The 17,416-nt window shown below is 42.2% G+C and overlaps 1 protein-coding gene across 1 annotated transcript in view; it reads left to right on the top strand.

The window, feature by feature from the left end:
* Window positions 1-1,630: 1,630 nt before the first annotated feature.
* SSC4D (scavenger receptor cysteine rich family member with 4 domains) overlaps window positions 1,631-17,416 on the top strand; it is a gene marked incomplete at its 5' end in the record, with an annotated part of 66,472 nt that continues 50,686 nt past the window's right edge. Inside the window, one exon of the mRNA XM_082244324.1 lies at window positions 1,631-1,745. Within this exon, the coding sequence (XP_082100450.1) occupies window positions 1,631-1,745 (115 nt within the window). The remainder of the gene's footprint in view (window positions 1,746-17,416) is intronic.

Genomic DNA, 17,416 nt, shown 5'->3' with positions numbered 1-17,416 from the left:
GTTTAATGACACTTAAGGTTTAACTTGAAACATTTTATAATTTAAGCACAGCAGTAGTGCAGTGGCATCTAACAGTGCATTTGGTCAGTGATGTCATGAAGGATAAGGGACAGTACAATGTGTTTGCTGTGGCCAATCACAGCGGATCACATGACAATTGTAAACAATGGATGGCTTCCTTTCATGCTATCCATTGTATACAATTGTGTTGCTAGTTGTGATTGGATACAGTGATCACATGGTACAGACAGGGCCAATTACAGCCCATCTGTGCCATGTGATTAGCTTTGACCAATCACAGCTAATCACAACAAAAGATATTGAATTATTCCATTTCATTTAGTAAAAATGGTTGCTTATACCAATAAAATTCACTGGTATAAGGAATCATACTCTGTACAAAAAAAAAGAAAAAGAAATCCTGATCATTTCTCCAGAGTAGTACAGTGTTACTATAGTAAATTAATTAATGTTCACAATTTTTTATTTCTTTTAACATACTGTCACCAGTCAGTGTACCTGATCACCACCACACCAGTTATATGATGACGCTGCACTGCACTGGGGACACTATGTAAAAAAAAAAAAAAAATTGTGAAAATTTGGCGGTATATGTACTGTTCTGGTGTTTTTAGGCCTCAAGAAATGAGATGGCCCAAATCATGGGTGTCAAAAATGGGTGTCAGTACAACAGGATTGATCAATTTTCAGATATATACTGTATACTATAGTTTGTGAACTCTATAACTTTCCTACAGACTAAATAATATACCATGATTTGGGTTATTTTCAGCAAGGAAATGTAGCATGAAAAAATATTTTTTTATTTGCAAAATTTTACAACAGAAACAAAGAAAAACGTTTTTTTTTTTTCAACATTTTCAGTCTGCTTTTGTTAATTTAGCAAAAAAAAAAACAGTGGTGATTGAATACCAAAAGAAAGCTCAATTTGTGGGACAAAAATGATAAAAATTTCTTATGGGTACAGTTTTGCATGACAGCGCAATTGTCATTCAAAGTGTGAGAGCACTGAAAACTGAAAATTGGCCCTGGCAGGAAGGGGGTAAATGTGGGGGTAAAAGTGCCCGGTATTAAAGCACTTAAAGTAATTTTCCCATTTTTTAATGTTTCACTTTAAGCATTTTTAAATCACTGCACCACACCCAATGGTTTTATAAATTTCTTTCTTCGCTTTGTTACATTCCCCCTGGTATAGTGTCCAGCCCCCTATGCCAGTTGTTTGACTATTTCTTGCCAGTTAGTCTAGAAAATGGCCATTATTGATTTCTAAGATGCGTATACAATTATATATCTTTTTCTACAGTCTAATCTAAAGGTCTGCTGTACTGCAAATGCCCTCATCATTTATGCTTATGGTGGCTTCTGACGTCTGATGCAGTATTAGTCAGAAGCAATATAAGTAGAGGTGAATAGTGATATTATGGGTAAGTATTTTTATTTTCCACCCAAATATAAATCATAACTTGAGTGAATTTGTCTTTTAATTCTAAAATTTATTATTTTTTTATTTTTTTTTAGGAAATTGTATTTTCTGTTTTCTTCAGGTCTGGGGTTATCTCCCTGGGTGAGGGAGATGTATGATTCCTGGTGTTATAGTCTGACAGCAGAAATGAAAGGGAGTCCTTTTTACTTGTGGGAACATCGACTACTGAGGCCAGTTCTTTGGATGCTCACAGTCTATCTTGTGCCATCTGCATCCCTTCTACTATTAGCCAACCCATCAGGTAAGAGTTTTCTTTATGACATTTATCTGTCTGTGATTATTCTGAAATGTTACTGAGATCAAAATCAGCAGATCTATCCACATTTCTTCATATATTTTTTAGAAACACTCCTTCTGTAAAACTTCATAGTTATCAATTAATCGTAAAAGTGGAACTTTTTTCTATGTGGCTTTAAAAAGACTGAAAAAAATTGGATTTTTTTTTTTTTTTTGTAGTTTTAGATGTAGAACCTTATAAGGTTTTTTTTTTTTATACTTTTCTGTGTTTCCACTTGTGAAAATCTTTCCTTACTTTCGGCTGAGTAAAAAGTAAGGAGAAATCCCTTTGTTGACAATATGTAGCAGAGCAAGAAGGCAGAAATCTCTCACTGAGAACATATAGAACACGCTGAGATCAATAAAAGTAGAAAATATCATATCATTTGTTCTACAAAAATAACATAATTTCATAGTTAAAATAAGAGAATAGGGAAGGAGAAACACACACTAAATAAGTAGAAAAAACACATAACACACAACTATATATATGTATATATATATATATATATATATATATATATATATATATATATACACATATACATATATATATACAGTATATATGTATATATATATATATATATATATATATATATATATATATATATATGTATATAAAAGTAAGGTATGCAAAGAGTCACATATTCAGTGGCAATAGAAGGTTAAGGCTACTATAATAAATAATCAAAAATAAATGGGGAGACAGTAAAAACTGTATAACCACACCTAGCGCCACAAAATGAAATACAATATCTGAATTTAAAAATGTATAAATAAGGTTAAACGTCAGCGGCCACTATCGATATAAAATATTAAACCAAACCAAAGGTGCTGAAGAATTAATTAATTACACCTGCACTAGCAGTGCACAGCACAGCGGTAGTCTGTGCATTTAAACAGATGTCCGAATGACAAATAAACAGTTCACATAAAAAGTCCACCGCTTGATCAATAATATTCATGGATTGGTGACACCGCTATGTTGTCTGGAGGAAATCAGGCTAATCCAAGCTTGTGACCCTTTCACCATACCACGTGAGTTCCTCTCCCCTTCAGAAAAAAAAAAAAACTTAGCAGATTGGCATATAAATTAAGCCTTGTACAGAGCTTTGAATGATGACCCGATATCCCACACCTCCATCAGTTAGCGAATGCTGGATGGATTCCAGATATGACTCCAGATAGGAGAAGAGGATGGGTTCAATGTTCTGGAAATTGATGGTTGCCAAAATTCTCTTTTAAGAGCCGTACTCATTCTCCACCCAAACAGCCAGGGCTGTCTTTAACGCAGGGCATAAGGGGCAGCTGCCCCGGGCCCAGTCATTGTTGTGGGGCCCAAAGAAGCTGCCTCTTGAGCCTGCACTGCCTGCAAATATTTGATAAGTGCATTTGGGAGGACCCAAGAAAATGTTTGCCCAGGGTCCAATCAATATTAAAGACGGACCTGCAAACAGTTATTATCCCTCCTCCGTGAGTGTACTCTTTGGATGTGGTGTCTGCATTAGGCTTTCTCAGGCTATTTTCCTTTTATTTTCACCTGGTGATCTTGCCAGCAATACACTTCCTCCAGGAGGACTGGAGTTGAGAAACACTGATCTCCACTATCCCCAGCTCTCTGAGCACTACAGAACACCTCCCCTACATTTTGGAGATGAAGGGGGGCATGCTCTGTAATTATGTCATAGGATAATGGTGCTGCTCTTCAATAGGGAGTAAGTGTTGTCACTGGGGAAGGGCAGGAAGTGTATTGCTGGCAAGATCACCAGGCACCATAATGGTACATATATCCATAGTATAACATTGAGTAAAGTTCAGGGGCTGCTGAAAAAAAGCCCACATGCTCAAAAAAAGACAGACAATTTAAAAAAAAAAAAAAACAATAAAAAAACAAAAGTATTTCCTTTCTGCTATAAACACACCTGATAAAAAAAATGAAAAAAAAACATATTTCTTCATAAATTTAGGCCAATTTATATTCTGCTACATGTTTTTGGTAAAATAAACCCCCCAATAAGCGTATATTGATTGGTTTACGCAAAGGTTATAGCGTCTAAAAACTGTGGGATATATACTGGAATTTGTATTTATTTATTTATTTTTATACTAGTAATGGTGGCAATCAGTGACTTAGAGTGGTACTGTGATATTGTGGCGGCGAATCGGACACTAACTGACACTTTTGACACTTTGCGGGAACCAGTGACACTAAAATACATTGTATTAATGACACTGGCTGGGAAGAGGTTAAACATCTAGGGCAATCAAAGGGTTAAATGTGTGCCTAGCCAGTGTTTGTGTTTGCTATGTCTGCTGCTTTTACTAGGGGAAGAGATGGATTTGAGTCCCTGCTTAGCAGGAACACAGAATCTATCCCTTCCCCCCGGTCAGAACAGACTCCTGCCTTATTTATATAGGCAGAGCTCCATTCTGAGTCTGCCAGACAATCAGCGGGTGCCGGCCGCCATTGAGTGCCCGGCACCTACAGATTGGCTTCTGCTGTGAACTATCACAGCTACTTTACATAGTTAGTTTGGGCCAATCTGGCCCAAAACGAACGTCCCTAATCGGTCAGCCCGCTGGATGTGCGGTGGTGCTGTTTGTGCCGTGGCTTTGGCTGCGTGCAGCGTGCAGAGCTGTGCCGGTCGCTGTGGGCGATGTGTTCTGGAAGTGAATTCAAGGCCGGCTCGGATTGGCCGAGTCAGAGAGGTGGGCTGATGATGTTACTACCTCTGGCTCGGCCGGTCCGAGCTGGCTTTGGGTTTGTTTTTGGAGTGCATCGCTCGTGGTGGTTGGCTCGGCGCGGTGTGCTGTGGGTGGCCAGGGCTGCGGTGCTCGCGATGTTGCCGCACATCCAGCGGGCTGACAGATTTGCTCTGATGCAAACAAAAGCTCATTTAAAGTGAAGCTCCACACAAAAGGGGAAGCTCCGCTTGTTTGCTTCCTCCTTCCCTCCGTTGCCACCTTTCAGGGGGGGGGGAGGGAGGAGCCGATACCTGTCAAAGCCAAGTACCCGCTCCCACTTCCGTTTAAGATTTCTGCAATCGTCGTGCGGCAATCTACAAAATTTCTTACTTTTGTTTCCCCCAGGCTGGAACTCTTTATCCCTTTCCCTTTAGCCCTTGTCCAGAGAAGGGCAACTAAACTAATTAGGGGATTGGAGGACCTTAATTATGAAGAGCGTCTGCAATCGCTTGATTTATTCTCCCTGGAGAAGAGAAGCCTGAGAGGGGACATGATAGCAATTTATCAATATCTCAACGGTGATCTCAGCATAGAAAAAAAGCTACTCAGTCACAGGGATTGCATGAGGACTCGAGGGCATACAATGCGATTAGAGGAGAAGCGTTTTAACCTCAGGCAACGCAGGGGGTTCTTTACTGTTAGGGCTACAAGATTGTGGAATTCTCTACCACAAGAGGTGGTTTCTGCGGGTAGTATGGTGGCTTTCAAAAGACTCTTAGACGTACATCTCAAGGATCAGAACATTCAGGGGTATGAGAGATGATTACGGCCACACACACCTACACAGGTTGAACTGGATGGACTGTTGTCTTTATTCAACCTCACCTACTATGTAACTATGTAACTATGTAACAGCAGAAGCAGTGTGCGTGCATCCCTCTGCAGGCAGGAATGCGGGATCATGTATATATACGTGATCCTGCACACATTGCTATAGGGGGGTTAGCAAGTGGATATAAAATGCGCTACTTATCTATCAAAAAGTGTTTTACAGTGTTAAACCTTTAAACCAATTTCTAAATTGCTGCATTTGTAAATTCCAAGAGCCAATATAAAGGAATTGTAGTGGTAAAAAAGGCTTACCCTTCCTTCCTGGCATGTCATTGGAACATAAAATAGGTAGAATCTCCCAAGCAAGCACCAATACATAGCAATCCCCCAATTTCTAAAAACAAAAAAAACAGCTTTAAAAGCATAGAATCATGGTAAACAGGATTGCAGGGAATTAAGGAACATATGTTGCATATGTATACACAGCTTTATATATTTTACTAAGCTTAGTCAACATTTAACATTCAAGTAAATCAGCCCCTCTGCCAGAAACAGGTTCAATATTATTTGTTACTGGCAAGCAACATGACATTATATCTTGCAGGCTAGGATCCGTTCAGGAAGAGGGATGGACATGCAATGACACAGTAAACCTAATTGTTCAGCATTCACAGGCGCTGACAAAGATCCATTTTCTTTCTATACTTTCTGATACTTTGTACCCCCAAAGCATACATTTCCTCACAGTCATTCTTAGGAATATTTCAAGAAATATAACCATGACATATTTACAACGTTATTTAGGCACAATTGAGGTTTTGACAGCGTTTTCTAAAATAAAGTCACATTTAACAAAGGTGTGGTCTCAGAGTTCTAGGATAGGGGATGCTTGTGCATTACCCATTTTAATGATTGACAAGCCAGAAAATCTGAGTGAGACCGCATAATAAGGATAGTTATGTATAAATATACTAATAAAATAGCACAACATTTCTATACTGCCAAATAACAAGCCATTAGCAGTGTAAGTTACAGAGGAACTAAGCACTCTGCCAAGAATGTAAAATGATGACAAGGAGAAGATGAAAAGACAAATGTTAAAGTCATAAATGGTTTAGAAAATGCACAGGAACAAGAGCTGCCTAATGCAATCACTAAAAGACCTGTCATAGATTTATTTTGTAAGCAAATTTTTAGTTTGATCGTTTTTTGGAATTTCTAAAGTAATCTTTAGTATAGGGGTTCTTAACATTTTTATGATTACAGAACCCCAAAGGATTGTCCAATATGACCCCATATTTCCCTCACCAGACTTCTAAATCCTCATCGGTTTTAAAGCGATTCTAAAGGCAGAACGTTTTTTTTATCGTCATGCATTCTATGAATTAGGTTAAAAAAACCTTCTGTGTGCAACAGCCCCCCTCAGCCTCCTTAATACTTACCTGAGCCCATCTCAATCCAGCGATGCCGCACAAGAGAATCGGCTGTCCGAGGCTCTCCCTCCTCATTGGCTAATTCAATGGCGCCCACTGTTGTCAAGCAAAGTCAGTGAGCTAAAGAGGTGATAGAGGTGGCGGGGGCGATTGGACACACAGAGCAGTGGCTCAGCTCAGATGCCCCCATAGCAAGCTGTTTGCTGTGGGGCCACTCAGCAGGAGGGAGGGGCCAGAAGCGCCATGATGGATTCGAGAAGAGGAGGATCCAGGCTGCTCTGGGCAAATCCACTGCACAAAGCAGGTAAATATAACATATTTATACTATAAATAACATATTTGTTATTTTTAACCACTTCCCCCAAATTTTTGTATGTCCTTAGGTTTCAGTGGGTATACAGAGATGATGTCTGCACCTACAGGCATCATCCCAGTATCATTTTTTGCAGCTGGCGATTTTCTTCTAGGCAGAAGTGATCTGAGTGGCTAATTAGCCACGCAATCACTTCTGCGGATGGCAAAAAGGGGTCCCACCCCCCTCCCGCTGCCACCACCACCTCTCCCGAGTTCTCCAGGCCTATCGCGGAGGCCCGGGAATGATTTGGCTGACTGCGATGGCTGCCCTGTACAGAGAGAGAGGAACTGATGTCATTACCTTCTCTCTGTAACCCTGGAAACCAGGAGCGACGAGTACTTTGTCACTTCCGGTTCCGCCCTTTGTTTACCTGGCCACCAGAGGCCAAAGAAGCAGCCGATCGGACCGATCTTGGTCTGATTGGCTGCATAGGGGGCCAGAGGAGAGATTTGGGGTCTAATAGCCCAAATCCAAACTCTCTCCATAAAGAGGACCTGTCATGCTCCATGCTGTCACAAGGGGTGTTGTTCATCCCTTGTGATAGCAATAAAGTTAGTACAAAAAAAAATGAAAAAAAAAATTTGTATAAAAAATAAATAAATAAATAAATAATAAAAACATTTTAAGCGTCGCTGTCCCACCATGCTTACGCTCAAATGCAAACACATACGTTACTCCCGCACACATATGTACACAGTGCTAGCACCACACATGTGAGGTATTATCGTGAACGTCAAAGGTATAATTCTAGTACCAGACCTCCCTTGCAACCCTAAACTGATAATCTGTAAAGGCATTTAAAGTGTCACCTATAGAGAATTTTAAGCAACTTAGTTTGCTGCCATACCACGGGCAGCCGCAATTTTAAAGCGTGATATGTTAGGTATCAATTTACTCAGCCTATCTTCATCTTTCACAATATACAAAAAAGTAGGCTAACTTTAGTGTTTTGGTTTTTTTTTAGTTCATAAAAGTGTTATTTTTTTTTTTTTTTAAATTGCATTTGAAAAAACGCTGCGCAAATACTTGTGACATAACAAATTGCAACACCCACCATTTTATTCTATAGGGTCTCTGCTAAAAAAAATATAATGTTTGGGGGTTCTAAGTAATTTTCTAGCAAAAAAAAGTAGGAGCGAAGTGTCAGAAAAGGCTTGGAAAGGAGGTAGTTATAACAAAAAAAACTACTTTAGTATCACTTTAAGTACCAGAATAAGTAAGAAATTGAGGTACAGTTGATGACAATGTTATTCGCATGTTATTGAATGGACACACGGAGCTGCAGCTCGGCTCAGGTGCCCCCATAGCAAGCTGCTTGCTGTGGGGGCACTCGACAGGAGGGAGGAGCCAGGAGCACAGAAGAAGGACCCAAGAAGAGGAGAATCCGGGCTGTCCCATGCAAATCCATTGCACAAAGCTGGTAAGTATAACATGTTTAATATTTGAAAAAAACAAGAGACTTTACAATCATTTGAAGTTTTTTTGAGACTGCATTGTATGCTCAAAGTCGATACAAAAGATAAAGTAACAGCTGTGGACTTCCTTGCATGGTAAAAAAAAAAAAAGTTGAAGGGCATATTTTTCTTAAAGAATAGTTTTACTTTCCCAAAAAGTAGACTAGCCTCCCCCTCCTCATGATAAATTTACTTTAGCTTATTCACTCCAGATGCACATACTTTCTTGGCTGATGTCCATAGCCTGCATGGGCCGAATGTCGGGCGGCATCGGCTGGTTCAATAGAAATTGTAGTACTGACTGCAGTGGGTTCGGCAGAAGCCGGCTGTTCGATCGACTTCTTTTGAAGGAGCATGACTGAAAAAGGTCTGCCAAATTGCATCGGATCAGCGATCTCAGCCAATGGCTAAAAGGGTTAACTGGAGTGTTCTGGTGGGCAGCTGTCCCCCTGTCAGAACACAATAGAACAGCAGGGGAGATCGCTGTACTAACGCTGAATAGTTAGTGCAGCAGCTTCTCCTGAGCTGTCAGTTTTTTTTTTCATTAGCTCTGTTGGGTTGAACAAAAAAAAAAAAAAAATGGCTAGTGTGTACTAGCCTTAAGCGTTCAGGCTAAATCCATATGAGACTGGCACATGACTCTTTGACCCTTTACTTGGAATTATTATTACCATAAAAAGTAAGTGGGTCCATATGACATGAAGCATCTAGCATTTTCAGAAGAAGATCAACACACCCTGTTTCCCCCATAAAAGATTCCCTTTAAAATTGTAGGAAAAACAGGTAAGGTGTAAAACAAATATTTTCTTTTCATTGGATATAGACAAACAAAGACATGGAATATATTACAATTAACAAAGTTTTGCAATGTTGATAGTTCAAAGTAAACCTCTTGTGCACCTATCCAAATGTGACTAGTTTTAAGGAGATAAGAAAATGGATAAAAATGTTCATTTTCTTTCTCACCCTTGGGAGCAATGTGATAACTGATTTCAATTTATGATAAGATCAGAGAGGTAGATGATTTGTCATTGGAGAAGAAGGTTAACGAAATGTCAAACATCAATCGGTGAAGTATACAACCTCCTCTTGAATTATTTTCTTCCCACTGAGAGAAAAGAAAGCATTTATTATTTTTTCATCTAGTTTTATTCACCAGGAACATCGCTAAACTCTTTCTTATGTCCCTGCTCCTTTGCTCTACTTTTCGATATGTGCCTATTGTGCAACAGTTGCCTGTGATTGTATTCCTTCCATTAGTCCAATATATGTTACAGTATATGCTTTCTTTATTTGGAAATGTAGAGTATACCCCTGTCTACTTCCAACCTATTCTCTGTAAAGGGGAATTCTTACTTATATCATTTTGCTTTTAAACAATATGAAAGTGGAAAGATATCCATATTGTTATACCATATATACGGTATATATATATATATATATATATATATATATATATATATATATATATCATATATATATGAAGCTGCGATGACATTAAAATTACTTACTTTCCAAGGATTGAACCTTTATTTTTTATCTGGTGTCTTGGAAGCCATTTTGGTCAGCTCTCTATGTTCGTAGCATACATAACGGAAAATTGAATACTCACCTTTCCGTAATTTTCCTTTCCTGGTGCCTATCCATGGCAGCATGCATACATATGGTGGTTGCTCTGCTCTCACCCAACCCACAGGACCTCCTTAAGTAATAACTGCCCCCCCCCCCCCCTACGCCATTCTTGTAACTAGACTCAAAAATGCAGATTACGTAAAGGGAGGGCGTATGCTGCCATGGATAGGCACCAGGAAAGGAAAATTATGGAAAGGTGAGTATTCAATTTTCCGTTTTCCTGGTGCCTCCATGGCAGCATACATATGGTAAATAACTCACTCATAGGGAGGGATACTGCACATAAATATAGTTTATTAGGATTCACAAAACTGCCAATTGCAGCGCTTTCTTCCCAAAATCACGGGAAGTTAGAGCAGCTGGATTAAATGAGGACCAACTGGCTGCACGACAAATTGTTTCCGGAGAGACATGTGCTAGCGCAGCCTCACGCGTAGAGTGAGCATTGATTGCTTTAGGCACTGGAAGACCGCTAGTCCGATAAGCCCTTTGAATCAGACGTACGATCCAGCTTGCGATAGTTCTTTTTGATGCTGCCAAGCCCTTTCTACCTCCGTTTGGAATGATAAATAGGCGTTGCTCCCTACGAAAAGATTGCGTTAAATCAATGTACCGACATAGAGTTCTTGCAACATCCAGTTCATGCAACTTTGATGTAGCTGGATCTTCTTCAAAGGCTGGGAGAACCCATTCCTGATTAAAGTGGTAGGTAGTTGGCACTTTAGGTATGAATTGATGGATTGGTCGTAGGACGACCCTACCTGGGAAGAACGTAATATACGGATCTTGAGCACCCAAGGCTTGAATTTCAGAAACCCTACTGCCTGAAGTGACAGCTACGAGGAAAATTGCTTTAAGAGTAACATCCTCCAAAGAACAGTCCTCAGTAGGAGCAAATGGCGGTGCTGCTAGGGTATCCAGCACCAAGGGTAAATCCCACTTTGGGTACAATGTTTTTCTAGGTGATCTTAACCTCAGTACTGCCTTCATAAACCGCTCTATCAGAGGATGTAAGGCCCATCTGATGTCTGTCAGAGCTGATAAGGCTGAAACTTGCACTTTAACGGTATTGAGCCCCAAACCTACATCCAGACCTTTCTGTAGAAACAGTAGAATGTCCTGCACAGCTGGCTTCAATGGATTAAACTTGTTGGATTCGGCAACTTCTGAAAACTTCTGCCATACTCTGTAGTAGGAGCTATTAGTGGACGATTTTCTGGCTTGGAGCAACGTCTGGGTTACCTCATGAGAGCAACCTAACTCCAACCTCTTCCTTTCAAATTCCAGGCCCTCAGATCCAGGATTTTTGAATGTGGGTGGATGTAGTCCCCCTGCAACAGGAGACCGGGAATCTTCGGAAGGACTAGGGGGTTGCAAACAGACAGCTGGGTCAACAGCGTGAACCAAGGCCTTTTCGGCCAATAGGGAATCACCGCCAGGATGGTCACCTCCTCCCCTGTTAGGCGTTGAAGGAATCTGAGAATTAGAGGGGTAGGAGGGAACGCATACCCGACTCTGAAGGACCACGGTTGAACTAAGGCATCTACTCCTGCTGAATTCTGGGCAGGGTATCTTGTGAAAAAACGAGGTGCTTTGGCATTCTTGGGGGATGCAAATAGGTCCCACTGAGGACTGCCCCAGTGTTGACAGATCCACCGAAACACACAGTTGTCCAGGGACCACTCGTTGTTGTTGATGAATTCCCTGGACAGGAGATCCACCAAATGATTCTGGGAGGCTGGCAGATACGCTGCTCGGAGGTTTACAAGGTTCTCCTCGGCCCATGTTAAGATCGGGGGCCACTTTGTGTGACAATGACCTGCTGTGGGTCCCCCCTTGGTTCTGGACGTAGGCTACCGCCGCCCTGTTGTCCATACGTAACAGGAGGGAGTTGCCCGCGAGATGAGGTGCCAAGTGCGATATAGCTTCCCAGGCTGCCCTCAGCTCCAGAATGTTTGATACTACATCCTCCGAGTCAAACTGCCATCTTCCTTGGATCAACTGGTTCCTGAAGTGTGCCCCCCAGCCCAACCGACTTGCATCGGTTGTAAGCGTGATCCATGAGATGGGGCCAAGATGGCAATGATTTTGAAGGTTGGGCAGCTTCGTCCACCACCATAGGCTGGACTTCATTGATACCGTGATCAGCACCTCCTGGGAAAGGGACCTCCTTCTCCACTGGGATAGAAACCCCTGTTGAAAAGCACGGAGATGCCAGCGGGCCCACTTTACCATCAGGATACATGAGGAAAAGGTTCCGAGGAGACTCAGACATTCCAATGCCGACATGGCTTTGCTCGCCAGGGCCTTCTTCACCTTCCCTGTGATTATAGGAGTCTTCTCGGGTGGCAGTAACACTGCCATCCTCTGTGTGTCGAACAGTGCCCCTAAGTATATCATCTTTTGGGCTGGAGTAAGCTGGCTCTTCGAGTGATTGATTAGCCATCCGTACCTCATCAGTGTGTCCAAGACGTGTTGAACATGGATCTTTAGGAGTTCTTTGTCCTGCGACAGGATGAGAATGTCGTCTAGATAATGTAAGACATGGACCCCCTTCTCCCAGAGGGGTGCCAGCATTGCCACCAACACTTTGGTGAAGGTTCTGGGGGCTGTGGATATGCCGAAAGGCAAACACTGGAACTGTAGGTGAAGTTCCCCTATCTTGAACCTTAGGAACGACTGGAAGTCGTGAAGTATTGGTATATGCAGATACGCATCCTGAAGGTCTATAGAGACCATCCAGTCGCCTGGTTGCACAGTTAGGATGACCGTGTTTAGGGATTCCATCTTGAACCGCTCGAGGCGGATAAACTTGTTCAACCACTTCAGATCTAGACAGAGGTAAGGCGGCGGGCGCGAAGCGCCCCAGGGGCTCCAGAGGGGCTTGCTAGCGATCCTGCACCCCAGCGCACCACATGAGGACAGACTGTAAGTAGGACAGGCTAAATTGAATGCAGGAGGCATCAATGTACCGGGGCAGCCCCCAAACCAGAGGGGGGGGGGTTCCCGGGAGGAGCATGGCTGAACTAGACTCCTTACCTGGAAAAACATCCACAGAAAAACAGGCTCCCAGCCTTGTTGGCGCTTTTAGCAGCCTAAGACCTGGGACTCCATCCTACAGGGGAACATGACCCTGTAATGGTAACACCATGTGAAGGTGTAGTAAGGGCTGATCGTGATTCTGCAGGCTTGAGGACAGAAAAAAGAATGGCGTTGGGGGGGGGGCAGTTCTTACTTTTGTAGAGATGAGGAGGTCCTGTGGGTTGGGTGAGGGCGGAGCAACCACCATATGTATGTATGCTGCCATGGAGGCACCAGGAAAGTGCCCTCCCAGTTAGGCTGCTAGGTCAATTTAGTTTTTGGCTCCTGCTGTAGCCAGAAAAGCAATAATTGTTTGGTTTGGTCTGTTCAGGGCTTCACAGGCTTGGAGTTTGTTTGGTTCCCGCTGCCTCTAGAAAGAAGTTTCTTGAGTTTAGGGAGGAAGAATTCAAATGACCTGTCTGAATATTGAGCAGGGCCTAGCCAATCCCTGGGGAGGTGTGCCTAGTTGGTGGCTGGGATGCTGTTAAATAGTCAGGAGCCCTGAGAAGATTGTATTTTCTCCCTCCTGAGGGAATGGATTAGTGAGCTGAGAGGGTGAGGGGGCTGCTTGCCCTTTGCCACCCTGGGGCTGAATGCTGGATTACTTTACAAAAGGCTGCACATATGGACTGATTCTGTTCCAGGATTCTGTAAGTAGAGCCTCCTTTTTGTGCCGAACCTTAAATCTACTTCATGGTCCGAAGCTGTGAACCTATAGATTGTTCCGGTGTAGCTATACCTGTCCTACAATCTATCTCACGGTTTCCAGCTATAATTGAAAAGACTGTGTCTCCACTGTTTAGAGAGAGTTGTCCTCTACAGAAATGTCCTCAAGCATTTTTTGAGTATCCTACATCACCCAGTACTACTTCCCCAGTTCCTAAAATCTAAAAATACAGAAAAAGACAAACCCCTAGACCTCATGTGTCAAACACAAGGCCCACGGGCCAACCAGGACATTTTAATGTGGCCCTCACTCCTCTCCCGCAACTGTAGCACCCCCTTGTCTCCACTCTCACCTTGTCTCAGCAGGCAGCAGCAGAGAGGGGGACAGAACTCCTCCAGATCCTGCGTTTCTGGGTGCAGCCGCAGAGAGGCTCATCTCTGCCTCCCCTCTCTCAGGAGTCAGCAGCAGATAGAAGGGCAGAATTCCTCCTACAGATCCTGTACCTCTTGGTGCAGCCATAACACCATCTCATAATATAGTATATAGTATTCAGCAGTCTCTAGCAGCTGACCCCACCCCTCCTCTCCTGTCCTCCTCCTGACCCTGCACTTTATGCTTCCCAGCAACTCACCCAGCTTCTTCCTGGCAGCAGCACAAGGTAAGGGGGTGCACTGTGATGTAAAGAAGGGTGGGGAATTATTGACTTCTGATGATGGGGGCTCTTGACAGCTAATTTAAGGGGGGTGAGGTGCTCTGGACATCTAGTCTTACAGATACAACGGGCCCTATGAGGGCAACCACGATGCTTATGCAGCCTGCGATTACATTGAGTTTGATACCTCTGCCCTAGACTGTTCAATGAAGCTGAAGGAATGTATTCTTGCTGTGTGCCTGGCTGCCTCTGCACTGTTGGGGAAAATAACCTGTTACACATGATATATTCTGATGTATGCATTCTTGGATGGGGATGAAAGGCTCATTTAGGCTTAATGATAACATTAAAAAAACTGATTCACGAGGATTGCCACTTTTGTTTTTTAATACTGAAGTTTTTAAATAGGGGATTTGGTAAATGTATAGGTAAATTAGAAATTCTCTTTAATTTATAGCTTAGAATTGCATTCATTTGCATGTTCTCCTTTCCAAATTTATTTTTGGTATCTATTACATGTACTATTTTAATACTTTTGAAAATAAATTATTCATCGAGGACCAAAAGAAATGGATAACTGTAAGTAATACATGTACACCAATTTAGCAACAATAGACTGGTTGTATTATACAGTACTAGAACTAATAACTGAGTTTTCTTTCCGTTTTTTTGGCAGCTTGTATTCTTTTCAGGCCTTTTTTTATAACTGTATTCTTTATATTCAACAGTGGAACTTCTATCATGTAGTCATATGCTGCATTGTACTATTATTAAATTTATAAAAGTGTTTTGCCAAGTACCCATGGCATTTGTCTAACACCTGCAGTTTTCCTTGAAATTGTTGTGTGTGTTCCAAGCTATAACTATAACTGTGAGAGTTTATGTGGATGCTATGGAGCCTAGGGACAAGGAGCCCCCCAGTGGAGTCTACAAAGGATTTGTAAAATTAAAAAATAAAAAAACCCCAGCTATATTGCATTTTCCTACTTCTCACTCTAAAAAATCAAAATTGGTTAAAAATCCAGGACTGCTTTTTTGTACATTGATCTACTCACCTAGATCAGCTGCTATGGAGTTACTCTTTCTGTGGGCAGGGAGTGGGCTCTGGGTGCAGAGCACTGCGCTCTGAGCCCACCCAGTTGTGTAACAATAGCAAAAGAATGTTTACTATTGCCACACTGATTCTCCTCCTGGCCAATTGAGAAGCAGGTCCTGAGACCTGTTTCCCACTTAGCCAAAGGAGAAGGCATCCTATTGGCAGAGGAGGAGGGAGGAGACGGCCGCCGAGAGGGGACATGGAGGAGACTGAGGGGGAAGCCGTTACCGCCCAGAGGAACAAGGTAAGTGCACTGGCACCTGGGGGGGGGGATAGGGGGTGTTTGCATTAAATCACACCCAGAGAAGTATAGACTTGATGACCTGCCCCGGTTGCACCACAAGTCCCAGCGGGCCCAGAGATTACTCTGAACAAAGAGACACATGCGGCGTTCAATTGCTCAAAGCCATCTGACGAAAGGTTTATTTTCACACAGTTTATATGATGAAATGTCCTGAACAGGAGAACAATGAAAATACAGATAAGTCCCCTTGAAATGTTCCCACAAATATACATTGTATCATGTGTGACTTTCTAAAGAGAGAAGGAACATTAGTTCTGCCTTGTTCCCACCAAAAACCAGCTGTGTCTGGGATCTGTACAGCTATTGTTCTCGGGAAGAACAAGATAAGAACCAATAAAGAACACTGAGGTCTAACTAATAATTCTATCTTGTTCTACATGACACACACACTAATATTTCAATGTTCACAAAATGTCTTCTAAAACTAAGATGGATGAACTCTTGCTCAATTAAACAAAAATGGAAGAACTCTTGCTCAATTCTCTTTCAGGGGGTAATGGACTCTGGAGTGGAGGGGGGTTAGGGGCCAGGTCCGTCTTCTGCCCCCCCCCCCCCCAGACCGATGGAGCACCAGCGGTTATTGGTTTTAACCCCTTCAGCAACTTAGTATGGGGGATGGGAGAGCATATGGGGGGGGGGCAGCACCGGCCCTGGGCAGGTTGCTATGATAGCGGCCTTCAGCTGATCTGCATTGTTGGGTGTGATGTCTCTCATCTTCCTCTTGACAACCTGGGCTTCCATAACACCTCAGCAGTGCCACAGGCTGATCGCCTTCATACCACGCTGCATTGATGCAGTAATTCATGCAAAAGGAGCCTCGACCAAGTATTGAGTGCATACTATACTGAAAATGGACTTACTTTTCACTAAGTCAACATTTCTGTATTAAAAATCCTTTTTTTATTGGTCTTATGTAATATTCTAATTTTCTGAGATACTGAATTTTGGGTTTTCACTAGCTGTAAGCCCTAATCATCAAAATAAAAAGAAAGAAATGCTTGAAATATATCACTCTGTGTGTAACACATCTATATACAGTACTGTATCGCACAAAAGTGAGTACACCCCTCACATTTTTGTAAATATTTTTTTATACCTTTTCATGTGACAACACTGAAGAAATGACACTTTGCTACAATGTAAAGTAGTGAGTGTACAGCTTGTAGAACAGTGTAAATTTGCTGTCCCCTAAAAGTAACTCAACACACAGGCATTAAGGTCTAAACTGCTGTCAACAAAAGCGAGTACACCCCTAAGTGAAAATGTCCAAATTAGGCCCAAATAGCCATTTTTCCTCCCCGGTGTCATGTGACTCGTTAAGTGTTACAAGGTCTCAGGTGTGAATGGGGGGCAGGTGTGTTAAATTTGGTGTTATCGCTCTCACTCTCTCATACTGATCACTGTAAGTTCAACATGGCACCTCATTGCAAAGGATCTAAAAAAAAA

Source organism: Pelophylax lessonae (assembly GCF_965119305.1).
Source record: "Pelophylax lessonae genome assembly, chromosome: 2".
Lineage (NCBI taxonomy): Eukaryota > Metazoa > Chordata > Amphibia > Anura > Ranidae > Pelophylax > Pelophylax lessonae.
This window is presented reverse-complemented; position numbering and strand designations above follow the sequence as displayed.